Source organism: Molothrus ater, chromosome 17 (genome assembly GCF_012460135.2).
Source record: "Molothrus ater isolate BHLD 08-10-18 breed brown headed cowbird chromosome 17, BPBGC_Mater_1.1, whole genome shotgun sequence".
Taxonomy (NCBI): Eukaryota; Metazoa; Chordata; class Aves; order Passeriformes; family Icteridae; genus Molothrus; species Molothrus ater.
The window spans coordinates 2,899,811-2,927,268 of record NC_050494.2 but is presented as its reverse complement, the minus strand read 5'-3'; the positions used below and the strand labels follow the sequence as shown (position 1 = coordinate 2,927,268).

The following is a 27,458-nucleotide window of genomic DNA, read 5'->3' as shown; positions in this document are numbered from 1 at the left end:
TGAATATATGTCAGACTAAACTAATGAGATTTTTTACATCAACTCTGAGCACGAAGGCAGACAAATGGAATAGCCATCCTCATTTTCTATAATAGAAAGCACCAAAAGGGAAAGCAGAAAGGATCTTACTGCTCACAAGTCTTTATTCCACCCTTGATTGTTAAATAATATATTTTAAGTTCTCATATCTCACCCGCAGAATGTTTGAACTGACACTAATGGGTATGTAAGAGAAAAGAGTGAGCTCTAAGAAAAAAAAAGTGAGGAAAGGCTAGGATTGGGAATTTTATCAGTATTCCCAGTAGGCTGTAATAAAGATACTTTTCACACAATACAGTGAATGTTTACAGCAGACAGTTTAGTTTCCTTCCAACAATTATGAGAGAAATTGAATCTCAGGAAATGTTAGTTTTCGCTAAAATTAGACATAACAATAAAGATACCCCTGGAAGTTTATTAAGGAGGGGGGAAAAAAAGAAAGAAAAAAAAAACCATCAGTCTCTGGAAGACAATTTAGCAAATTTATTTTAAGAATTCCAGATGACTTCTAAACAAAACCACACACCTACGTGGTGCTGAGGGCTCAGGCTCCCCATGGGAGCAGCTTTTCTCCTGAGGAGCTTTCTTTCCCAGGCTTCATGAATTCCTAGTGCATTTTGGAAGCAAATATCCAAAAGGTGCTTGTTTCCAGGCTGGATCCAGCTGCAGGACAATGCCCAGCACTTCTGCAAGCAGATGGAGCAACAGGTCACATTTTTTGGGTACAAGTCAGGGAACCCACACTGGTATTGAGAGCAAGTTACTGAATGCACTTGAATGCAACTTTAGGAAGGATCTTACCATGCTCAGAGATGCATCCAGAGATGCTGGAGATCCAAAAACAATTTAAAAAATAAAAAAGGAGAGATGCTCTGTAAAGTGCAGGAAACTCGGGAGTGCTCGAGCAGCTCATGTGATGGTGTTTAATTTTTGAAACACAGCGAGTGGAACATGCAGTGGAGTTCTGCTGTCCTGATTTCCAAACTTCTGCATGGAGGAGTGCTGCAGTATCCCTGTTAGAACACCTGCTTTCTTCTCCTTTTGTCCATGCAATCCTTGGTTTTTGACTTCTTTCTCACTCTGTTTCAGTCTGAAAAAATTCCTGTTATTTGATATCAAGAATAGGGATGGGAGGAGAAGTGATGAAAGCTGATGCAGCTCAGCTTGCAGACAATGTGTCCCATTTTTGCTGTGTTTGGGGTCAGACTGGGCTGAAGCTTTTTGGTAACACCAAGGGGGACTCGAGGTGCCCAGTTTGGTGCTAGAATTGGCAATAGAAGCACTTGGCTCTGAGTCATCACAGGTTTATGGAAATATCTAGGCCTTGTGTGGGCTTGGATTTGACAGATAGCAGCTGCAGCCCTTGAGTAAACCGGGAAAATGTGAATTTTTACCATGGGGTTGATGTTTTGGCTTTGTTATGTGCAGCCCTGTTGTGCTCAGAGCCTCCCCCTCCTCTCCATCAGCATCTCTCCCTCTCGTTTTGACTCTTCCACTTCTGCCCAGTTTTTTTGGAACAGTTCAGGTTCCTGGTGTTTCTAAACCAATGAAAATAACACAAACACCTCTGAAGCTGCTCAATGAATGGAGAGTTTCAGGTGGTTTGGCCTCTGGAGAGCTGGGCTGGGTTTCTCTTCTGCCCTCATGCCTTGGGTGTTTGGTTGGGTCGTGTGATGAGGGTAGGGCTGGTGTGGATGTGAGCCCTCTTGCACCTTCTTTTCCTCTGCACAGCCATTCCCTGTGTGCACAAATGTTGTCCATGGCCTCTGGATCTGCCAGTGCCAGCACTGGAGTTGGTCCTTGGTGCAGGCTCCTGGCTATGAGCAGCACATTGATGCCCTGGCTGTCCTCCTAGATGGACAGTTGTCCTTACTCTAGGGAAACATTGCTATTTTGATTATTAATGTGGTGGTTTTCCTTTTTGCCTTCCTCCTGAAAGGATGGTTCCTGCTCTCACTGCTCATTTTGTCCAGGTTGTTTAATGCTTCAGAAGGAATTTGATGAGTGTCTCATTGAGGGCATAGATGAGCCTCTCCCAGCCATGTGTGTGTTCCTGCCTTTTTTTAGATACCATATATAAGCCTGGCTTTATTAAAGAAAAAAAAAAAAAGTTGTTAAAATTGTTAAAGATAAAATCTGTTTGTTTCCTAAAATTCCCATATTGGAGGCTTAAGGCTGAGATTTTCACACCTACTCTGGGGATTTGGATGCTTGGCCATGCACCACGTTCCAGTTCTCACAGTTCTGTCACGAGTCTCTTGGTGCTTCCTGCTTTCCCTAACAGCCCCAGCACCTTTGTGCTCCTGTGACATGACAGCTTCTGCTTTGGGTAAGGGAGGAAAAAGAACAAAATTCTTGGAGCTGTGGTTGTGAAGGAAGGGTCATAATTGTGGCTCTCAGCGAAAGCAGAGGAGGTACAGAGAGATCCTGTGTGATTATCATGGAATGCTTTGTGTGGGAAGGGACCTTCAAGTTCACCTTGGAAGTTCCACCCCCTGCCATGGCAGGGACACCTTCCACGGTCCCAGGCTGCTCCCAGCCCTGTCCAGCCTGGCCTTGGGCACTGCCAGGGATCCAGGGGCAGCCCCAGCTGCTCCAACCTTGACGTCACATGGACTGGGAGTACTGGGAATACTGGGAATACTGGGTTAGGGGATATGGACAGCCAGAGGCTGGGCTTGATGATCTTGGAGGTCTTTTCCAACCTCAGTGATTGTGTGATTGTGTGATTCTGTGTTGAGTTGTGCATATTTAGGATCTGCACAGAGTGAGACATCCCAACCCCATGGTCAGTCTGTCACAGACCTCCCTTGGCCAACTGTGGTGATGTTCACAGGGGTCCCAGGATGGGGGAAGAGACGAGGATTTGACTCCATGTTTTAGAAGGCTGGTTTATTATTTTATGATATATATTATATTAAAACTATACTAGAAGAATAGAAGAAAGGATTTCATCAGAAGGCTTGCAAAAAAAGGGCAAAGAATGGAATGATAATGAAATCTTGTGACTGACCAGAGAGTCTGAGACAGCTGGACTGTGATTGGCCATTAATTAGAAACAACCACATGAGACCAATCCCAGATGCACCTGTTGCATTCCACAGCAGCAGATAATTATTGGTTACATTTTGTTCCTGAGGCCTCTCAGCTTCTCAGGAGAAAAATCCTAAAGAAAAAAATTTTCATAAAATGTGTCCGTGACAGCCAACCACACCCTGTCACTGCCACTGGAATTGGGTCCATGCTCTGTCTGTCCCACCTCAGGGTTTGCTTTGGCAGAGCTGACTCAGGAGTGTTTGGCTTTGGCACATTTCCCACTGCCAGAGCCAGATTTGGGGGCTGAGGGTCTTTGGGATAACGTGGGAAGCTGATTTATCACCCTGCTGATTTCAGTTCATTTCCTTTCCCCATCTCGGCCACTTCCTGGCAGCCTGAAATGTTTGGCAGTGGATGGGTGAGTGAAGAATTTCAAGCTGCTCTTGGGGGTAAAGAGTAGAGAAGGGAGGGAAGAAGGTGGCGTTTCACAAAGCTGTGGTACATTCTTAATTTCAATAAAATAAATGTTTAAAAAAAAGGGTAAGCAGCACCTCAGCTGCTGAGGCGACAGGCACTTAAGAAGCACTGAATAAATACATAAAACATATTTGCTGAAGGCATTTGTTGTTGGAAGTTTAAACATTAAACATGCCTTCTTCATCTGATACCATAATAAAGCAGGGATGTTCCAAGAGCCATTAGTGGTGCTCTGACTGCAGCTTTACATCTTCACTCGTGTACCAGAGAACCTGCACTGCATCAGCAATGCCTCACTGAGCTTTGCCCCCAGAAGGGAGGGATTTCAATGTGGGTTTGGGCTTTTTTTGTGGTGCATTTCCCTTTTCCCATCCATGGATGTGGACGTTTTGGTATTGTTTATCTTGTAAAGTGCTGGGGCAGGTCCAGGGGAGGCAGCAGCTCTGCCTTTGTCCCTCTGTCCCCAGGCTCACTAAGTGCTGGCTAGGGGCCTGATGAGACAAATAAACAGGTTTGTGTATTTAGGTTTTTAAATTACAGGCTAAGGAGGAACACAGATACTCAATCCATTAAGAAATAACTAGGTGGGTGATTCAGTGCCATTTGTGTAAATGGCACTAACTCTGGTCTGCCTGCACAATTTATTAATACTTCACGGGATGAAAAAAAAAAAATTATTTTAATCTCATAATGGATGATGAGCTGTGAAATTGCTTCTGCAGCAGCTGGGCACCCTGGGGGAGGTGCTAGATTGCACCACATTATGCAAGCCATCCCCACATCCCTGCCTTCCTCGTGCTAATCACACACATCAGATCTGGCTGATGGCAGCGAGGGGGGCACTGCTTCTGCGGGCCTTTATTACTTTTTGATTTTTTAACAGATACATTACTTTTTGATTTTTTAATATCTACAGTTTTCTTGCCAATTTGCTTTGGGTTCCCAAGCCTGGGTTGGGAAGAATGAGGGCTCAAATCTGAGTGGGTTTGTGATGATGCTTTGTGCTTCAAAGGTGTTGGCAATAGGAAATAACAAAAAATTTAGCAAAAGTACCAGGTCTGGCCCTGTTGGTGATGATTTCATCTGGCTGATACCCAGACTGTGAAGGAAAGGGTACCAAGAGCTGTTACTGCTCTTTGCTCTGCTGTTATAGGACTGGGACCATGAGCAGGACCAACATCCCAGTGCTGTGGAGCTCCCACACTAAAAACAGAGCCTGGGCTTAAGGACTTTGGTTCTGTGTGGGAAGAGGGAGCAAAGCAAGGGGTAGTGTGGGGCATTTAGGAAAAAATTGTAACTGTCCCTTTAGCTCCCATGGGATCCTCAGCATTGGTGATGTGCTCTTGGTGGGATCTCTGGTGCCTTGCCCACTTCTGCTGTGCCCTGGGTGCTGAGGGCCATGCAGGGCTTCTTTGGAAAATGTCTCTTTGCTGATGAGACAAAACAACCCAAATGGGGAATATTTGGGGGAAAAAAGTCTGAATTGCAGATGGGTTGTGTTGCCATTGTGGCTTTGCTGCAGCCCACAGCACCCTAGAGCAGAGGATGGCTGTGAATGCCATGTGCCACACGTGGGACATGTCTTCTGAGATGAAACTCTGGAAAATGTGGTGCAAAAAAATCATCCATGTGAAGTGTGGCACAAAAGATTTGTTTAATCCCTTAACTCCCCTCCTTCAGTTTTGAGCACAAGGGAAATACTCTAAGACAAAATCTGAAAGGGAACAAGCGTGGTACAGAGTGTAGTTTCCTTCCTGCTCTGGGTCCTTCTGGCTCAGCTGAAGCCAGGTTGAATTAATTTCTTAGAGTGCTTTTTGCTAATTCTTCCTTGCCTGTGCCTGGTTTTGGGCTGCCTTATCTCCTGACCTGCTTACAGTGCATTATCCACCATTGTGTAACACACCCTGGGCTCAGCACCCTCCACCAAATCCATCCAGCCCAACAATGGATTGCTGTGAGTGCACTGAGCTCATTATGCAAGTTCAGTATGCCACGAGACAAAAAAGGCAATTATGTAAAACCTGTTCTCAAATAATTCCCTGAAATGCATGATGTTCTTGAGTAGAATATGATATTCCTTGTATTCACTTCCAGGAGAGATCCTAGGAAAGAAAAAAATGGGTTTATATTTGTCTGGCCTAGTCAGTCTAATTTTAGATCCCACTGGCTGCTGTCTCACTGGATGTACAGTGCCTTTAATACATTTTAAAACCAGGCAAAAATCATTATAAACAATGTTAAGGAGGCTGATTGTGAGGCAGATGACAGAGGCAGCTCTTTGCCAAGGTGGAGCAGAGCTTGCACATCTCCTGGCTGTGCCTGGAGCTCTGCCACGTTGGCTCTGAGAGCCTGGGGAAGAACAGCCACAGAAACAACAGGGAAAGGGAACAGAAGGGAAAGGAAACAACAGGGAAAGGAAACAACAGGGAAAGGAAACAGGGAAGGGAAAGGAAACAGCAGGGAAAGGAAACAGGGAAGGGAAAGGAAACAGCAGGGAAAGGAAACAGCAGGGAAAGGAAACAGGCAAGGGAAAGGAAACAGCAGGGAAAGGGAACAGGCAAGGGAAAGGAAACAGCAGGGAAAGGGAACAGCAGGGAAAGGAAACAACAGGGAAAGGAAACAGGCAAGGGAAAGGAAACAGCAGGGAAAGGAAACAGGCAAGGGAAAGGAAACAATAGGGAAAGGAAACAGGCAAGGGAAAGGAAACAACAGGGAAAGGAAACAACAGGGAAAGGAAACAGCAGGGAAAGGAAACAGGCAAGGGAAAGGAAACAACAGGGAAAGGAAACAGGCAAGGGAAAGGGAACAGCAGGGAAAGGAAACAACAGGGAAAGGGAACAGCAGGGAAAGGAAACAACAGGGAAAGGAAACAGGCAGGGAAAGGAAACAGCAGGGAAAGGAAACAGGCAAGGGAAAGGAAACAGCAGGGAAAGGAAACAGGCAGGGAAAGGAAACAGCAGGGAAAGGAAACAGGCAAGGGAAAGGAAACAGCAGGGGAAGGAAACAGGCAGGGGAAGGAAACAACAGGGAAAGGAAACAACAGGGAAAGGAAACAGGCAAGAGAAAGGAAACAATAGGGAAAGGAAACAGGCAGGGAAAGGGAACAGCAGGGAAAGGGAACAGCAGGGAAAGGGACAGCAGGGAAAGGGAACAGGCAAGGGAAAGGGAGCAGTTCCTTCAGCAGCCTGGCGAGGTAAGGAAAACATAGGTGAGCTGAGCTGCTGCTCTGGGTCACCCAGGAGCAGCTGAGCATCAAAGGTGCCCCCCAGCCCAGCCCTGCACGTGGAGCACAACCAAGGGTTTGCAGAGCCCTGGGTATTGCTGATGTTCGTGTAAACCAACACTGAATTCTTCTGCAAATGCTGTCAGCAGAGGTTGTTAGGACAAGGAAGGATGTTTAGGACCCTCTGTGGACAAATGGTTTTATGAAACACACATTTTTTGTAAAATGTGTACAAGAGAGACCTTTCTGAGCTGTCAGGTTTGGTTGGAACCATCCAGGCTTTGGGAAGAGCTGTGCCTGCAGGAGTGCATGGGATCTACAGGAGATGGGAGAAGGTCTGTAAAGCTTAAAGCTATAAACATCCCAGCAGGAATTGAGCCTTAAAATCCCATCTGGACAGGGTTGGAGCCACCTGGGGTACAGGGAGGTGTGGCAGGGAGCAGAGCTGGGTGAGCTTTCAGGTCTCTCCCAGCCCAAACCCCTCAGTGATTCCAGGATCTCTGTATCCAGCAGTCTCTGTGCAGGGATGTGGTGCTGTGTCACAGACATATTTTATGAAAAATCCTTTTGCCAGAATCTTTTCTCCTGAAAAGCTGAGAAGCTTCAGCTTCTCCATGTTTTGCTGCTTTGGAGTGTGATTTGGAGAATTGTTTACCCAGCACGGGAAACTGTTTTTACTTGATGACCAATGACAGCCACCTGTGTCGAGGCTGTGAGCAGTCACAAAATTTTATTATTCCATTCCTTTCTATTCCTTTCAAGCCTTCTGATGATTCTATTCTTTTAGGATAGTTTTAAAATATCATTTTCTATTAATATAATATATATCATAAAATAATACATCAGCCTTCTGAAACATGGAGTCAAGATTCTCATCTCTTCCCTCACCCTAGGACCCCTGTGCACACCACCACAGTGCTGCCATACAGAGGTGGCACCTGGTGGCATCAGGAGGTGGCTCTGGAGGGACAGCTGGCCCTCGTGGAGCTCCCTCTGGGACATGTGGGGCACTGGCAGGGTCCTGCCCTGCTCTCTCCTATGAGGCAGCTGCTCCTTGCCATGCAAGCAGGAAAGGCAGAGATGGGTGTTTACATTTTTCTTCCTCTTTATTCCTGGGGGTATCTACTTCCAAAACTCATTTTTGTCTGTGTCACCAGGGAATTAGGGGTCTGTCTGTCTCTGTTTCCTCAGGAGGATAAACACAGCACTCCTAATCCTCTCTGCACCCCTGCCTGCTGCACTGCTGCCCCTTCCATCCATATCTGCCTTTATGGAAACCGTAACCTTTGCTTGAACCAGAGATTTTCCTGAACAAGAGCCCTTTGGGATCTGAGTGGGCTTTCCTTGATACATTTTTAATAAACACAATAATTTGACTGCAAACCCATTACCTATCCCCTGTTTGTTCTATGGGATAGTCATTTCCATGCCTGCAAAAGCCACTAACTCACAGGGCAATCAAAGGAGGAATGACAAGCAGGATAAAATTGGTCTGTGTTGTGATAAACCCGTCCATCTTCACCTCGTGCTCTGGAGCTTTATGGACTGCCTATAAATAATGGCCTCAAAAAGATATTAAATCTTTAGAAAAAAATCAAGCCTAATTGTAACTATATTTTTGTTTTCCATTTTGGTTTATGTACAGTATATGACTTCTGCAGAGACATTTTTATTCCCAGGAAAATGACAGGCCAACAAGAAGCCATAATTGCACTGATTTTTAGAAGTGCCTGCATTACTACAGATCTGATGTACTGCAAGACATGAATCAGAAAAATTCTATTAAAAAATCTCTTGAATGGCTGACACAGGAGTATTATCCATGATGATTAATTTGACTTGGTCATTATGAACACAGACAAGTCTGACAAAATTGCATTTCATTCCCTACTGAATTCATAAAATCACTATACACATAATAAGAAGTTATAGTTCCCTGCTATCCACTATTCTTGACAGGATTCCAGTTCTGGATAAGATACTGATTAAAAAAAAAAATAGAGGGAGAGAGAGAGTTGGGAGCCTTTTTAAAAGCCTACAATAAGGCTGATTTCTTTTGCTCTAAATTGTTCATAGAACTCCATTATTTTTAGCTTTTTTTGGTGAAGTGGTGATGCAGGTCAAGAGCAGCTTGGACAATATCAAACCTGACTGTGAGCTTGTGGTGCCATGGGAGGGGATGCAGCAGAATGGCCAGGCTGAATCTCAGGGAGTTTCTGTCCTTCAGATAATTATAAATAACTGGTACCTTATTCTTCATTTCCCACCCACACAACAGACAGGTTGAGGCCAGAGAGTCCTGGCAATGTTGCTTCTGGCCTTAAAAATATGTATGTAAAATAGGCATGTAAAATAACCCCCAAAATGCAGAATTGGATGCAAGCCTCCAGTTTTTTTTTTTTTTTTTTTTTATTTAGCAAGAACTGAGATTTTCTGTTCCCTGTGGATATTTTTCCCTTCATAGCCCCTTCCTGCTGAGCACCACACCACAGCCTTCCCTTTGCCACTGTGGCAACTTCCCAAGGACATCCAAGGTTATTAGGACAAGCAAGGATGTTTAGGACCCTCTGTGGACAAATCTTTTATGAAACACACATTTTTTGTAAAATGTGTACAAGAGAGACCTTTCTGAGCTGTCAGATTTGGTTGAAACCATCCAGGCTTTGGGAAGAGCTGTGGCTGCAGGAGTGCATGGGATCTACAGGAGATGGAAGAAGGTCAACTCATGAGAAGTTTAAAGGTATAAACATCCTGCTGATTCAAAGGTGAAGCCATCCAGAAGAGCTGGGACTGAGCTGGGAGTGGATTTGTGCTGCAGTTGTGGTGTCTGTAGAGTCTGCATCAGAGCAATGCCCACGGGGTGGGGAGGTGGGGGTTTGATCTTTGGGACAACCAGCACTTGCTTGGGGTTTATGGAGAGAATGATCTCTGCTCTGGGACAGCCTGGGAGAGCTGGAGGTGCTCACCTGGAGAGGAGAAGGCTCCAGGGAGAGCTCAGAGCCCCTTGCAGGGCCTGAAGGGGCTCCAGGAGAGCTGGAGAGGGACTGGGGACAAGGGGTGGAGGGACAGGACACAGGGAATGGCTCCCACTGCCAGAGGGCAGGCATGGATGGGAGATTGGGAATTGGGAATTGTTCCCTGTGAGGGTGGGCAGGCCCTGGCACAGGTGCCCAGAGCAGCTGGGGCTGCCCCTGGATCCCTGGCAGTGCCCAAGGCCAGGCTGGACAGGGCTGGGAGCAGCCTGGCACAGTGGGAGGTGTCCCTGCCTGTGTCAGGGGGTTTTGAAAAAGATGAACTTTGAGGTTCTTTCCAACCCAAACCATTCAGTGTTTCTATGATTTTAAACCCCTCCACTCTGGATATGCAAGAGGAGAACACACAGGAGGAAGAGCCCCCTTTCCCACAGGTTCCCTGCTGCTCTGCTGTGCCCCAGCCTCTTGCTGAATATTGTGCAGACACTTCCAGGGCACATTTCTGCTCAGGCAAGAACTCATTTTCTCTTTTCAACAGCATTTCCCTAGTAAAAAACCTGAGCATGTGAAAATTAATGTAGCAGGGCCTGGGAACACTTCAAAGACAATTTGTAGATTGTATGTGACTGACTGTTAATAAATACTTCTTTCCAGTATTTATCCACCTCTCCCCACATAATTCATTGACCCTGGTATTCACACAGATCTCTGGGTGTGAGGATGAGGCAAATCAATTTCCATTCCTAAAACCCAGAGCTGCTGATGCAGAAAATCAGCCCTGCTTCACTTCTTGGCAAGAATCCCTGGATTTGGGGGATCCCAGGTGTGAACAAGAGCCCTCTGCCATCCCTGCCTGCAGAGGGGTGATGGAAGGGGCAACCCCCCTGGGCACCCCACAGCAAGCACCATCCATTCTGTGCTGGCCCAGAGCATTTCTCTGGAGTTTGCAATGTCCCAAGGGAATTCCACTTTCTCCTGCCAGCTCAGCTGACATTTCTGTCCCTGTGGCTTCAGTGCCATGAGATGAGCAGAAAACCCCTCTGGTTTCTGTGCAGGAGAAATGTATCAGAATCCCTTCTTGCAAATAGGATTGTGCCTGTGTGAGTAATGGGTGTAGTGGGAGAGGAGACCAAAGGCTTTTCAGGAAATACAGGCAGCTGGTCCTCAGGAAGCTTGGATTTTACCTTTTTCCTTGTGTTTGGACTCTTTCTGTGGCTCAAGGTGTTCTCTCAAGCTGATCCTTGAAGTTGCTGTGACCAGTGGCATATTAGAGGTGCTGTAGGGAATGTGTGCTTCTCTGTCTCCTGACTGACACATCATCCAGCTTTGGAGAAATCAAGACACCCCCAAAACCATCTGGCTGCTTGTCTGCAGCTCCTTCCCTGTGTGGTGCTGGTGGCAGAGTGCTGTCCCTGGCACTGGGATGGGGGAATTGCCATCACAGCTCATGGGATGGGGTGGGCACCCCATAACCTCCCTGTGCTCCTTGTGCCCACCAGGAGCCCAAGCTGCAGCACCCCTCAGCATCACAAATATCAATGTTTTCCCAACTTTGCAGACTGGCCAGGCTGGTTTGGGTCTCTTTAGGCTCATCTCATCTCTAAAGTGTCAGCAGTGTCACTGAGCTTTTGCCTTAGCTTCAGGAAAAGCCCAGTTAGATGAGGGATGGCACAGAGTCCATGGTGGCTTGTGTCACCTGGATAGATTGCAGCAGCCTCCCTATTTCCTTGTACCTTCCCAAGAACAAATGTTCTCTCTCAGGCTCACATTTACTGCTGAATGCTTTTTGACAGGGCAAATATTTACCTGCAATAATACTACAAATCTTTATCCCTCTCACTGTGAAGAACATTTCTCTGAATCAATGCTTGGCTGCAACTCCTGGATCCTCAGGGATAATCACACAGAACAGGACTCAGTGGAGAATTGGGGTCACTGGACATTTGCCATGCTGCCAAGGAGGAGAAAGGTGTCCCAGGTCCTTGGCCAAGCCGTGTCCTGTGTGATTAACACCAACATGCAGTGCAGAGATGGTGCTGCCTGCCTGTGGGGTGGTTTGTAAAGGAGGGGAAAGGCAAGAGGAAGCTGAAGGCATCATTTATAGACATGCCCAGCACTTGTCCCTCCCTCCTGAGTCACCTGCATGAGGATCTGCAGTGTCCTTTGAGCATGGCTCTGCCATGGCTTTGGCTGGCTCACAGCTGGTCCCTCAGAGCTGTGTGACATTCAGACACCTGGATGTCCTTGGCTGGCTCACAGCTGGTCCCTCAGAGCTGTGTGACATTCAGACACCTGGATGTCCTTGGCTGGCTCACAGCTGGTCCCTCAGAGCTGTGTGACATTCAGACACCTGGATGTCCTTGGTTGGGTCACAGCTGCTCCCTCAGAGCTGTGTGACATTCTGACACCTGGATGTCCTTGGTTGGGTCACAGCTGGTCCCAGCTGGTCCCTCAGAGCTGTGTGACATTCAGACACCTGGATGTCCTTGGTTGGCTCACAGCTGGTCACAGCTGGTCCCTCAGAGCTGTGTGACATTCAGACACCTGGATGTCCTTGGTTGGCTCACAGCTGGTCACAGCTGGTCCCTCAGAGCTGTGTGACATTCAGACACCTGGATGTCCTGGGCTGGTCACAGCTGGTCCCTCAGAGCTGTGTGACATTCAGACACCTGGATGTCCTTGGTTGGGTCACAGCTGGGTCACAGCTGGTCCCTCAGAGCTGTGTGACATTCAGACACCTGGATGTCCCTTGGCCCACCCTCCCCTTCGCTGCAGTGCTGGGGATGCTCCCCAGGCTCAGGGGGTTCAGTTTTGGGATGGCTGCTGGGAGCTTGCTGGGGTTTGGCTTCATTTACAGTCTAGGAGGAATTGCAGCACAGGAGCAAAAGGTGAAGCAGCTGCAGCATCAAGGGTGGTTTTGGGTCCATGGCAGGGGGTGAGCAGGGTCACTGTGCCCTTCAGGCCACAAGCCCCAGATGTGCTCTGTGTTGGCAGCACAGGGGCCACCTGCCATGGACAGACATGTGCCCAGAGCTGCCTCCCACCTGAGAGCCCTCTCCTGCACATCCTGGACACCTGGGATGCCTCCTGTCCATCTCTGCCTCCCTGTCCTGAAAAGCAGCAGGGAAAGCAACAAGTCTGGGAGGTCTTGGCAGGTTGTCCCTGTGGTGGGGAGCAGCGTTGGCAGGAGACCACCCTGGGGTGTCTCCAAGAGCTGCAGGGGCTCTTGGCAGCTCAGCAGTGGGGCCTGGCTGTGCAGGCCAGCCCCTGATCTTGCAAGGGCTTCAGGAATTCTGCCTTTCCTCTCAAATCATTCCCAATATCATGTCCCCAGCCCCATGCTGTGAGCTGGGAGGGAGCAGCCAGTTCTGACTCCTCTTGGTGCTGGACATGGCCTGGGTGTCACCTTGCCAGGAACCAGAGCCTTTCTCCCCATTCCAACACCCCCCCAACATCACCTCCCCTCCAGTTCTCTGTCTTCTGACCCTCAACCTGCTGTTGGATGGAGATGGTGCAGGGACCCCTGCTCAGACTTGGATTTCAAGATGGAATAAGTGTTTTAAAGTACAGTTTTGCTACTCTGTGAGGTTGGTTGTACCTGGTGTGATGCCATCCTGTGCAAGCATGGGGCAGAACCAGGTTTATGAGGTGCTGAGGCCCTGGCACAGGGTGCCCAGAGCAGCTGGGGCTGCCCTTGGGTCCTTGGCAGTGTCCAAGGCCAGGTTGGATGGAGCTTGGAGCAGCCTGGGATAGTGGAAGGAGGCAGGATAGTGGATAGTGCCATGGCAGGAGGTTTGGAATGAGATGATCCTTCAGGTCTCTTCCCGGACTATTTTGAGTCTATGATAACCCTGGGGCCATGCTCAGGGCAGTTGGATCCTGTACAACCCCTACAGCTGGTGCACAGGGATCCCTGTGGGACTGAGGGCAGGGAGGGCACTCAGAGGAGGGGCAGTGTCCCCTCTGTGATGGACCTGGCTCCATCCTGTGTCTCCACCCCACTGCAGGGGTTCCCTGCTCCAAGCAGCCCCCGGCATCTGCCCGGCAGCACCAGCCACAAGAGGGTTTGCAAGAAGAGCCTTGTTGTTTCAGCTGATTGCAGTGTTTTAATTTGAAGAGGAATAATGTGTAATCACAACAACTGTCATCTGTTTGACAGTGGAAAATCCTGGAGCCTTTTTTGTGCACAGTAAATGGGCAGCCATTCAGCAGCACGAGCTGCTCCACGCTCGGAGCCCTGGTGGGATGAATGGCTTCAGACCAGCCCGCTAATCTAATTTGTAATGTATCCTTAGAACCCATAATTGGCTGTTTAATTTAATTCAAATTAACATAAGAATAGGAAATATAATCTGCCACAGAGCCCACATGGTGGTGGAGAGGAGCTGGGTGCTGCTGCTGAGGGGTTGAGGGCACGGATGTGTGCACACCGTGTGGGGACAGAGGTGTCACTGTGGACACACCAACATGCACTGTGTGTGACAATAAATCACCCTTTTCCCAGCCTTCTGAGTGTCTGTGTGCCTCATCTCCCCTCCTTATCTCTCTGACCATCTATTTCAAGCAGACTGGAGTGAGGGCAGCCCGCTCTGGGTAGCACAGGGTGTGAAAGCTGGCAGGCACTGACGCTGATTATGTTGATTGGATATTGTCTAATCTGATTTTGATTGTGTACAGCTTTGATTGTAATTTTGATACGTCTGCAAAATGCTGTAGCTGTTGGGAAAGCTTTGTGATTTAAACAGGTCTTTTTTTTTCTTTTCTCTCTTTTTTTTCCCCCTGGGTTGAATAGAACAGAGGCAGAAACGTGCCTGGGGGTGAGCAGAGTGCTGGGGCTTTGGCACCCTGTACAGAACCACCTCAAAGCCCTTGGGTGAGCTGTTCTGCAGCAACACAGGGGACTTGTAGTTTTGAAGACAGCTTTAGGAAACTTTGAGTGGGTTTTACATAATTTAGTTAAGTACAGCAAAGCCACTTGCTTATATACCTGATACCAAAGTAAACCAGCTGGAGGAACAAGTTTGCTGTGCGCTGATTTATTTAAATCCCTTTCTGTAAAGCATGGAGAGAAATCCTCTTAAATAACTGGGAAAGAATCAGTGTACCTCGAGGAGTGGAGCCCAAATGGAAACACAGCTACAAAACATGTTAAATGGGATCTCTCTGTCTGCCTTGAGTACATCCCCTCAGCCCACTGCTTCCCTGGATCATAACAATGACAGACAGAAGCTGCCTGGAACAAGAGCTGGGCTTGAGTTTCCCCTGAACAGTAACAGTGGGTACAGAACTGTCATGGTTCAGGCTCTCTCTTGTGTTTCTGTTGTGCTCCTGTTTCCCTACAGCCAGTGGAATCTCAGGTAAACGTAAAGGTTTGGGTCAGATATGCAGAACCTGCTCTTGAATCACAGAATCATCAAATGGGTTGGGTTGGAAGGGACCTTAAGGCTCATCTCATTCCAATTCCCTGCCATGGGCACTGTCCCAGGCTGCTCCAAGCCCTGTCCAGCCTGGCCTTGGGCACTGCCAGGGATCCAGGGCAGCCCCAGCTGCTCTGGGCACCCTGTGCCAGGGCCTGCCCACCCTCACAGGGAAGGATTTCTTCCCAATATCTAACCCTGCCCTCTGTCACTGTGAAGCCACTGCCCTCCTTCCCATCTCTCCAGCTCTTGGAGCCTCTTTAGGCACTGGAAGGGGCTCTGAGCTCTCCCTGGAGCCTTCTTCTGGCTGAAAAACCCCAGCTCTCCCAGCCTGGCTCCAGAGCTGAGGGGCTCCAGCCCTTGGAGCATCTCCATGGCCTCCTGAAGCTCCAACAGTTCCATGTCCTTCCCCTGTGTGAGTCCCCAGAGCTGCAGGCAGCCCCACAGGGCAGAGAGGGGAGCAGAGAGGCAGGGTCCCCTCGCTGCCCACGTGTGGGGTGAGCCTGGCACACGGAGGGTTCTGTGCCAGGGCACAGGGCTGGCCCCTGTCCAGCCTTTCCCCCACCAGAATCCCCAAGCCCTTCTCTCACAGGGCTGTTCTCAATGTTTTCCTCTCCTGCCTGAATCGCCCTGGCACAGGAGCAGCTCCTTGAACTTGGACTTGTTGAACCTCCTTAAGTTCCTGTGGCCACACTTGTCCAGCTTGTCCAGGTCCCCCTGGATGTCATCCTGTCCTTCTGCTCTTTTTGTTCCATTCTGCTGCAGGAGGTGAGAGGTGTGGGCTCAGCTTAGCAGAGGATGAGCCTCTTCCAGCCCCAGCTGTGGGGTGAGGCAGGAGTGCCCCCTGCTCTGACACCCCATGGTTCTCCCTGGCAATGCCCTTTCACCAATCCACAGATCCCTCCTTGCTCCCTGCTGCCTCTCCCACTGACTGCTGTGCTCCAGTTAAACACAGGCTTTATTTTATTTTATTTTATTTTATTTTATTTTATTTTATTTTATTTTATTTTATTAAGGACTTTCTCCCCCACAGTGTGTGGTGATAAGGAGCACAAATCCAGGGGTGAGCTCTGGGACAATGGATTATTAAAGCCTACAGTGCTTAACTGGTTTTTTTAACATCTGGGGTTTTGCTCTTAAATCAAGTATTAAGTCCAAATCCAACCATGAAACTAGGTGATCTGGGAAATTTAGCTTTAGCTAAATGTGTGTAATGCTATAGCTAATCAGAATTTCATATGCTATAATAATAGGTGAAACAGTGGATGTTTAGAATAAGCTTCCTCTGCCAGAGACTCATTATATTCTGTGTTGGTAATTAATAATTTTGGATAGATTCACACATTATGAAGAAAAAATGGTTTTGTCTGAAGTGAAAATGATTGCACAGGTGCGATAACAGATTTTTATAGCAATGGGAATGCTTAGAAGTAAACAAGGCATGAGAAAACATGGGGAGCAGACAGAGTTCCAACATCTCTGCATGCTCGTGTCACCTCGAGAGAGTGTCAGCAGGGAGGTGAGGCAATGCTTTTCCAAATGAAATTTGGGAGGGGATCCAAGGAAGGACAAATCTCCATGAGTGGTGGAGTCACACAGGCTTTCTTTAAAGGGTTTTTAAAGAGTGATGGCTGTGTTTCTAAATCCCCCTCCCTCGTTGTAGCTCCTGTGCTGGAGTTTTTGAGGATTCTGAGGGAGTTAGGATGAGAGAGAATGGGTTTAACTTGACAGAGGGCAGGTTAAATTCGATATTAGGGGAAAATGCTTTACTGTGAGGGTGGGCAGGCCCTGGCCCAGGGTGCCCAGAGCAGCTGTGGCTGCCCCTGGATCCCTGGCAGTGTCCAAAGCCAGGCTGGACAGGGCTGGGAGCACCCTGGGACAGTGAAAGGTGTCCCTGTACCAGGGATGGGACTGGATGGGCTTTAACATCCCTTGTAACCCAAACTCTTCCATAATTCTGTGAATTTTGATCCTAAGTAATTGTTGTTTCTACAGCTCTCAGAAAAGCTCTTTAAAATACCAGCAGTATGTTGAGAGCTGAGCTGAGTGCCCAGATGGAGGCTTGGCCTAGGAGGGCAGCAGCTGGTCAGGGGCAGCCCTGCCCTTCCATGGCTGTGCTCCAGGTGTGGGGGTTTCTGCTGAGGCTTTTGGGACTCAGAGATGAGCAGGGATGCGGTGAGGGAGCAGGGAGCAGGGGGATGGAGCCTCCAGGGGCTCCATGGTGTGTTCCTGATGGATGGAACAGTGCTGCCACACTCACACCCTGGCTCCTACCTCGTTACAACCTGGTGGGCGGGACTGGAGGTGCCTTTTTTATCACAACAAACCCATTTCCACTGGAATCTGTATTTCTTAGAGAAACAGTCATTTTTCTTTGCCGAAGCAGCAAGGCAGTGATGATTTGAGGAATAAGGACTTTACAATTAAAAATTGTAAAGCATGTATGTTTTATTCCAGCTGGGACACATGGGGGATATTTCCATCAAAGCCATGGGGGGTATTTCCACCAAAGACATGGAAATGTTTCCACCAAAGTCATGGGGGTTTTTCCACCAAAGACATGGGGATATTTCCACCAAAGACATGGAGGCATTTCCACCAAAGACATGGGGGTATTTCCACCAAGGACATTGGGAATATTTCCACCAAAGACATTTGGGATATTTCCACCAAGGACATTGGGAATATTTCCACCAAAGACATGGAGGCATTTCCACCAAAGACATTTGGGACATTTCCACCAAAGACATGGGGGTATTCCCACCAAAGACATGGAGATGTTTCCACCAAAGACATAGGGATATTTCCACCAAAGACATGGAGGCATTTCCACCAAAGACATGGGGGTATTTCCACCAAGGACATTTGGAATATTTCCACCAAAGACATGGAGCTATTTCCACCAAAGATATTTGGGACATTTCCACCAAAGATATTTGGGACATTTCCATCAAAGACATGGGGATATTTCCACTAAGGACATTTGGATATTTCCACCAAAGACATGGGGGTATTTCCACCAAGGACATTGGGGATATTTCCACCAAGGACATGGGGGTATTTGCACCAAAGACCTGCATGCCTGGTGAGACAAATTTTAGGTTTAAATACACATTGATCACCCAAGTCCACATCTTGCTGCCCACCCATTCCCTGCCCAGAGTCTACCCAGGGTGGTGCCACACCTCCTGGTGGTTGTGGGTGGGTGTCTTTGATGAAGTAACCTCATCTTCCTTGATGTTCTCTGCTTGACCCTTTCTTCTAGGCAGGCACAGTGGAGTTTGGCTTCCTCTCAGGTCAGTTTGTCCTGGCCAAAATCAGGAGCTCCTTAAGCAAAAGGTTCTGCTTTATGGGTTTCAACAATACCTAAGTCTTGCTTTGCTGAGTTTTCTTATCTTTACAGCCTTTATCTATCACCTAAATTCTTATGTGTTCTGTTACAAGTTGTCTCTACCTTTACATTCACGTTACAAACTGTCTTCTGTACTTTTGCAGGTTTGTTAAATAAGCAAATTTGTTAAATGAATTTATTTATATTTCTGTTATTTCAATATATTTCTGTTTTCCTCCACCTGCCTAAGTACATTATAAAATTCTGAATTTTCATACCTATCAGTGACATGTTGCAAACTGTCTCTTTGGTGTTTCAGACGTACAACAGTCAGAATGAGAACAACGAGGACTACGAGATCCCTCCCATAACGCCTCCCAACCTCCCTGACCCATCCCTCCTGCACTTGGTGGAGCATGAAACTGGATACCACTCTCTGTGCCACAGCCTCCCTCCCAACAGCCTGATCCCAGCCTATCCCTACCAGAACATGGACCTGCCGGCCATCATGGTGTCCAACATGTTGAGCCAGGATGGGCACCTCCTCTCCAGCCAGCTGCCCACGGTCAGTGCCTCTCCTTTCACCCAAAGCACTCTGTGTTTCCAGCAGTGAGCTGAGCTCATCACTGTTGGTGATGGGCTGTTTGCCATGAGGGCTGGGAGGAGCTGGGGTGTCAGTGTGGTCACCCTGCTCATGGTGGCAGTTTTATGCTTCCTTTGGTGTCCTCCTGAGCCTCGTTAACCACTCAGGATCAGGGGAAAAGGGTTTTTGCCCCCCCCCCCCCCGTGTGGAACATCCTCCTGTTGTCTTTTCCCCCAGTTTGGAAACGAAGCTTGAGATAATTTTAGTAAGGAGGTAATATTCTGGGGGTTGGGCTCTTTCTCCAGCAGCACTGACACAACCAGAGCACACAGCCTCGAGCTGCACCAAGGGAAATACAGGCTGGAGATTGGGAGAAAGTTTTTCATGGAAAGAGTGATAAAGTACTGGAATGGCTGCCCAGGGAGGTGGTGGAGTCCCCATCCCTGGGGGTGTTTAACAAAGCCTGGATGTGGCACTGGGTGCCAGGGTTGAGTTGAGGGCTTGAGGCTGGGTTGGACTCGATGATCTTGAAGGTCTCTTCCAACCTGGGCATTCTGGGACTTCTGTGACTATAAAGGGGATTTTTATTTGAAGGTTTCAGGGGCAGTTATGGAAAGATGTCCATAAAAGGCCACCCTCACAGGGGTGAGTACATTTTTATAGGTTTTAGGAAATTAGCATAATTGATAAAAAGCACCAATTAGCAGCACAAGTGGTGAGGCAATTCCCTCCCCCCCCCAGGTCAAGCCCCTTCTCTGGAGTCCCCCCTTGGCACTGGCTGTGCTCTGTCCATGGAATGGATCTCCAAGAGTTGCTCATGGCCTTGGTTCCCAGGAAGAACCAAGGCACCACTGGGGTCCTGAACCCCTCAGGGCTTGGAGCTCTGGCACTTGGTTTGTCCTTCTGCCTCGGGAAAGGCCTTGGAAAATTACTGGGAAAATCAGTCACTAATACAATGGGCTACAGAGCTATGAATATATGTGTTGTGCTGTTTGTGAGGGTCCCCAGGATGAGGTGAGAGATGAGAATCTGACTCCAAGTTCTCAGAAGGCTGATTTATTATGAGATATGATATGATATGGTATATATTATATTATATTATATTATATTATATTATATTATATTATATTATATTATATTATATTATATTATATTATATTATATTATATTATATTATATTATATTATATTATATTATAAGAATGCTATACTAAAACTATACTAAACAATAGAGGAAAGGATACATCAGAAGGATACAAGAGGAATGATAAAAGGATACAAGAATGAATAATAAAACCTCGTGACAGACCAGAGTCCCGACACAGCTGGACCCTGATTGGTCATTAAATTAAAACAATTTCACATGCTGGGTAAACAATTCTCCAAATCACATTCCAAAGCAGCAAAACATGGAGAAGCTGAGGCTTCTCATCTTGCCAGGAGAAGAAATCCTGGTGAAGGGATTTTTCAGAAAATATCACAGTGACAAATATGTGTGAAGAATACAGAGAACATATAAAAGAAAAAAAGGCAAAACCAAAAGGACATCACTCCCTGAAAAGCAAGCAAAGTGCATGTGCCCCATCCCCTATGGCAAGGTGGCCAGCCATAGCCCCAGTGTCCTTTCTTTTCCTCCCTGTCACCCCTGTGCCACGGCAGGGTGGCAGCAGCAGGAGGAGCAGGGATGGAGGGAGAGCTCTGCTATCGATTCCAGGGGGAACAGGATCCCTCCCTGCTCTCTCAAACTCCAACTGCCTCACGCCTGGCAAGGGGACACCTTGCAAAGTTTCAAATGACCCGTGCAGGGATAAACAAGGCAGGGATAATGAAGTAAAGTGAAGCTCTGGGAAGAAACTCCAGGGCTAATTAGAGCTTACAGTGCTTCTGCATCAGCAGCGCTGAGGAAAGGTTGGGGCTTGATTTTGACAGTGATATTGAATTGATACTGCTGCTGTTTAATACCATTTTTCTCTCCAGCAGCTTCAGCCCCGTGGTTGGTTTTTGACATTGTTTCTCTCTAAGATCATTGATTTTGAATGTCATTGATATCAAACAGAGTTAATTTTACTTAGAGAGCGTGGCTGGGAGCCTGACTCTGCCTAGCTGGGGAAGGCTTGGTGTTGATTGCTTCAATAGATAAGGGTCTGAAAGGTAGTGATATTTAAATATTTAAATGGGATATTATCTCTTAGTCTAGGAAAATCCCAAGGCTTTCTGAAGTCCTGATGAGCCTCTGAGTTTCATTGTTAGTGTGTTTGAGAGAAATATCATGTTCTGCCCATCAATATTGAACAGAGGCATATTTCTATGGAATTAAATATTACTGAGGGCTCTGTGTTACCTTTTAGGTTCTGAGGTGATTAAAACATTCATTTCTGAGACAGAAAGAGTCAATTTCAGATGAAACATTTTTCCCTGGTTTAATTTAAAGCACAGCCCCTTTGCCTGACCCTATTTTCATAACACGATAATTTTATCCTGTGTTGATTGTCTCATTTTTGAGAGGTGATATTGCACTTATAAATCACTTTCTAAAACACCTAAAGAAAAAAAGTAGAGGGGGATTTATTAAGCAGCTTCTCTGTGTCTGAAATAATTTATTTTGGAGTAGTCCTTGGGAAATGTTCTCTTTCTTACTTTATGGTAGTGTTTTACAAATGCAGCTCAGTGATGATAAATCAGGGCTGAGCCACAGAAGATAAGAAGGGGACTTAGTGGGCTGTAAATGTAGAATAGAGAGATTAATATTTGTTTGCCCCTTACCACAAAAATAAAAAAAGTCCAGTGAACCCTGAATTTCCCAGGTGAGAGTGAACTGAAGCTGTTCCATTTTGGGCTGTGTTGCATCCTCAGAGGTCCCATCAGCAAAGGGGTCAGGGAGGGAGCTGTGTTGCAGCTCAGGTCAGAATTAAATCCTGCCTTATGCTCCCATCACAGCCTTATTTCCACTGAAGGGTGACACCTCCTGTCCCTTTTGGTGGGGAATCAAGTCCCCTTGGTGTCCCCTCAGTCTCCTTGGCTGCAGCCCCAGCCCACAATGGCAGCGCTGCTCCCTGGGCCACACCTGCAGCTCCTGCACAGCAGGGCACAGAAGAACCCTGGAGAGAAAACACACTTTAAACTCATCTGGTTAATACCTAATAGCACCTTCCAGTGCCTACAGGGGCTCCAGGAGAGCTGGAGAGGGACTGGGGACAAGGCATGGAGGGACAGGACACAGGGAATGGCTCCCACTGCCAGAGGGCAGGGATGGATGGGAGATTGGGAATTGGGAATTGTTCCCTGTGAGGGTGGGCAGCCCTGGCACAGGGTGCCCAGAGCAGCTGGGGCTGCCCCTGGATCCCTGGCAGTGCCCAAGGCCAGGCTGGACAGGGTTTGGAGCAGCCTGGGACAGTGGGAGGTGTCCCTGCCATGGCAGGGGTGGAATGAGATGAGCTTTAAGGTCCCTTTCAACCCAAACTTTTCTGGGGCTTGTTTGCCAACACTCCCAGAAAGAGAGGGATGATTTCACCCAGGCAGTGATGGGAGGCCAGTCTGGGAGTGAGCCCTGCCTGCTCAGAGCTCAGAGGGGTGGCTCAGAGTGCAGAGGTTTTGGGTTTGTTCCAGGACCAGCACTGCAGATGCAAATGCTGGAGCCCCTCCCCTCCCTGCTGCTCTCTGCTGTAGCTCACACAGGTTTTTGCACACACAGCTATTTCCTGCCTTGGTTGCCATGTCTGTATGTTTGAATACAATGAGAAACAACAAGCAATTCATGGTAAAATGTTTAGACATTTGCCAGACTTCTGCTCTAAAAATGCAACTTGAGCCTTAGGATTTTTTTAAGTCAAAAAAGAAAAAAAAAAAAAAGAACAAATCTCTAACTGCTGATAAGACATGAGCCAGGACTCACTGAGAGCCATAGGATTGGTATTTTTTCCTGAGAGCTCAGAAGTGAATAAAGAAAATCCAGCTGCAGGTTGCTGTCCCCTCTGTGTGTGTCTCTTGTCCTGGGATGTCCTACATTACCCTCAGACTGCATTAAACCTCCCAGTGCCTCTCAAGGATTGCCCTACTGCTCTCACTGTGCAGGTGACCAGCCCCAAGGGACTTTAATCAGCACAGAAATTCCCATGGCAGGACAGGAGCTGGGAGTGAAGGAGGATTTGCTGTGTGTCAGCCCCTGCTCCTGGCCCAGCTCACCCAAGGGCTGTCACATGGAGACCCTGGAAACCCCAAATCCAGCATCCCTTCTGTTTGCTCTGGGCTGTCACATGGAGACCCTGGAAACCCCAAATCCAGCATCCCTTCTGTTTGCTCTGGGCTGTCACATGGAGACCCTGGAAACCCCAAATCCAGCATCCCTTCTGTTTGCTCTGGGCTGTCACATGGAGACCCTGGAAACCCCAAATCCAGCATCCCTTCTGTTTGCTCATCCCTGCAGCAGCACCACCCAGAGCACCCTTCACACCACTGTCACCATGATATTTTCTGAAAAATCCCTTTGCCAGGATTTCTTCTCCTGGGAAGCTGAGAAGCTTCAACTTCTCCCTGTTTTGTTGCTTTGGAGATTGTTTATTCCAGCATGTGAATTGTTTTAATTTAATGACCAATCATGGTCCAGCTGTGTCAAGGCTCTGAGGAGTCACAGGTTTTTCTTTATCATTCTTGTTAAAACTTTGGATGAATCCTTTTCTCTTTCCTTAGTATAGTTTTAGTATATAATTTCTTTTCATATCATATCATATCATATCATATCATATCATAATATAATAAATCAACCTTCTAAGAACTTGGAGTCAGATCCTCATCTCTTCCCTGATCCTGAGGACACTCACAACACCACACACCCCCACTTGGATCTGCCCATGGACCAGCTCCACATTTCCATGTCATGGCTCTTCACTGCTCTTTCTGTCACTTTATTTCCCCCTTTTTCCCCCCACCCATGAGTTTTTAGAAGTTAAGGGAGTTTTCAACCCCTGAATGGGGTGCAGGGAGCTGCAGAGCAGGGGAGCAGGGATGGATGGATGGATGGATGGATGGATGGATGGATGGATGGATGGATGGATGGATGGATGGATGGATGGATGGATGGATGGATGGATGGATGGACAAGAGTAGGCAAAGAGATGGCACAGGATGTGATGAGTGAAGAACTGCTGGAAGGGGTGAGGGAGGGCTGGGGAGGAGGCAGAGCTGGCTCATTTTGAGAAGGTTTGTTAGGTTTTTTTGTGTTGATGACAAGAAACAAACAGAAGATTCTTACTGCAGTGGAGTTTTCTTTTCAAGTGATCTCTCTTTTCCTGTGGGATGAAAGGAAGGGAAAGAGAAAGAATGGCAGGAGGGAGGGAAAATAAGAGAGGTGTGACTGTCACTGAGAAATGGGAGTAATTAGGGAAAAGTAATCAAAGAGGGGGAAAAAAAACATGTTTTCCTTGGGAAGAGAATAACTTTGCTCACTGTGAACATCCCAGCAGCAGCTGAGCCCCCCTGGGATCCACAGGGAGTCCTGTTGGGCTGGGATCACACTGGGGTGGGATCTGGGGCTGTGGGGAAAGCAGGGGAGGGGGCAGAGATGTGCTGTGGGTCAGTGGGGAGGTGGGGGAGCGCTGGGTTAAGGAGCTGCTGGGAATAAATGAGATTTCAGAGTGGATTTGGCAGAACATTTTTGACAGAAACAAAGGGCGATCAAGGTCAGAGCCCAAGAATGTCCAACACAGCACAAAAATATTTCCATAAATATTGGATAGCAGCCAAGAGGGCTGGGGGTGCCTCTGCTTATCAGGTGGGGGGAACCAGGAGCCCCTGCCTGGGGGGACAGCACTGCCCAGAGCCCTCCAGCACTGCTCCAGGACCCCAAAACTACTCCCCCAAGCCTGGCCACAGCATGCATCAAGAAGCAGCCACCCTGCTTCCTCCTCCTCTGCCCTGGTCAGGAGCAGTGTGGGCACAGCCATGCATTTCTGCAGGTGGCTGCATCCTTTAGGGCATGTGGCTGCATCCTCTTGGGCATGTGGCTAGCATCCTTTAGGGCATCTTTTAGGACATGTGGCTGCATCCTTTTGGGTATGTGGCTAGCATCCTTTAGGGCATCTTTTAGGACATGTGGCTGCATCCTCTTGGGCATGTGGCTAGCATCCTTTAGGGCATCTTTTAGGACATGTGGCTGCATCCTTTTGGGTATGTGGCTGCATCCTTTTGAGCATGTGGTTAGCAGCCTTTAGGACATGTGGCTAGCAGCCTTTAGGGCACCCTTTTGGGCATGTGGCTAGAGCATCCTTTAGGGCATGTGGCTGCATCCTTTTGGGCATCCTTTTGGGCATGTGCCCAGCATTCTTTTGGGCATGTGGCTAACATCCTTTAGGGCATCCTTTTAGGTATGTGGCTGCATCCTTTTGAGCTTGTGGCTAGCACCCTTTATGGCATGTGGCTGGCATCCTTTAGGGCATCCTTTAGGGCATGTGCCCGGCATCCTTTTGGGCATGTGCCCAGCATTCTTTTGGGCATGTGGCTAACATCCTTTAGGGCATCCTTTTAGGTATGTAGCTAGCATCCTTTAGGGCATCCTTTTGGGCATGTGGCTGCATCCTTTTGAGCTTGTGGCTAGCACCCTTTAGGGCATGTGGCTAGCATCCTCTTGGGTATCCTTTTGGGCATGTGGCTAGAACCTTTTTGGGCATGTGGCTAGCATCCCTTTGGGCATCCTTTTGGGCATGTGGCTAGCATCCCTTTGGGCATGTGCCCAGCATCCTGTTGGGCATGTGGCTGCTCCTGTGAGCCAACATGAGCTTTGTAGGTGTAACAGAGCTTGGTTGGAGAGACTGACACCTCTCCCCGTGTCTGCCCCTTCCCATTGCTTCTCAAGATGAGAGATTTTTGTGGCTCCTCTAAAGGCACTAACATTTCATTCAGCCCACTGGGGTGCCTTTTTATGCTCACAGCAAGCTGATGCAAGGGCAGAAAGGCTTCAGCCACAGCCTGAAAGGTTTCATTTCAGTTTGTTGAGCGGAACGGAGTTATTTGAAAAATACTGAAAATCCTCTGAGGCAAAAAGGAACATCCATGGTGTAAAATGTCACATTTCCAGTGAGCTGGGGAACCTGTTTAGGTAGAGGTGAGGGAGTAAAATGGTGAATGGGGGTGAATTGTAGAAGAAAGGTGAGTGCCACCCTGAAACTCCAGAAGTTTTCAGTTGACTTTGAACAGCTGCTTCCCAACACAACGGGGCTTTGGTGTGGAACAGAGAGCAGTAAAATAAACCAGCAGGAACCCAGCTGCCTGTGTCCCATGTGAGAAATGGAAAGGAAAAGTAGCCCTTTCCCAAAAAGAGCTGGGATGGGCATTCCTGGGATGCTGTAGGCTCCAAGGACAAGCTTGGTGCTCACCAGCCTAGAGTGAGGTTGTCCTGTGTCACCATGACATTCTCTGAAAAATCCTCTTCTCCCAGGATTTTCCCCTGGGAAGCTGAGAAGCCTCAGAGAGGAATGAAAACAATAATTATCTGATTGCTGCTCCTGTGTTTGCTGCTTTGGAATGTGGCTTGGACTTTGTTTACCAACAATGTGTGAATGTTTGATTGGTTCCATGGGAATTGTTTTAATTTAATGACCAATCATGGTCCAGTTGTGTCGAGGCTCTGAGGACTCACAGGTTTTTATTATCATTCTTGTGAAGCCTTCTGATGTATCCTTTCTGTATTTCTTTAGTATAGTTTTAGTATAGCATTCTTTTAACATAATATATCATATCATATCATAAAATAATAAATCAGCCTTCTGAGAACATGGACTCAAATTCTCATCTCTCACCTGGTCCTGGGGATCCTCACAAACACCACAGTCCTGCAGCAAGATTGCAAGGCCAGAACCCAGATTGCTCCAAACTCCATCCAAAGTGGCCTGGGACACTTCAGGGATGGGGCAGCCACAGCTGCTCTGGGCAACCTGTGGCAGATTTTACCACCCTCATTGTAAAAAACTCCTTATGTCAATTAAATCTTGTCACCAAAACCAAGTAAGCTGTGCCAGCCTTTCCTCCAGGCCGCTGGAAATCCACAATCCCAGCAGGCAGAGTGGTTTACATGTTGTGGGCAAATCCTTCCAATGCATCAATATTTCAATAATTTTGAGTCACTGCCTGCTAAAATAAGTTATTTAAAATAATCCATACTCCAGTGTAGTGTACAGGCAGCATTGCCCTTCAAAGCAAGTTGCTGCTCTTCAGAAGAGCCTTTATAAATAAACAAACCAACAAGAGCATTGCTCAGGGTCAGCAGCAGCAAAAACTTCCCTGAGTTCCCCTTGTTTCAGTCCTGGATAAGTTTTCACTGGCAATTTTGTGTTGTGAGCTTTAAGGTTTTGACTAATTTGGCTTTCTGTTTATTAATAGTTCAGTATTTA

The 27,458-nt window shown here is 47.6% G+C and overlaps 1 protein-coding gene across 2 annotated transcripts in view; it reads left to right on the top strand.

The window, feature by feature from the left end:
• The window catches only part of TOX2 (TOX high mobility group box family member 2), a 178,619-nt gene that overhangs the window by 83,727 nt on the left and 67,434 nt on the right, over positions 1 to 27,458 (top strand). For both annotated transcript variants that reach the window (XM_036395759.2, XM_036395758.2), the window contains exon 3: positions 18,815 to 19,060. In XM_036395759.2, coding sequence (XP_036251652.1) covers positions 18,815 to 19,060 — 246 coding nt within the window. The remainder of the gene's footprint in view (positions 1 to 18,814; positions 19,061 to 27,458) is intronic.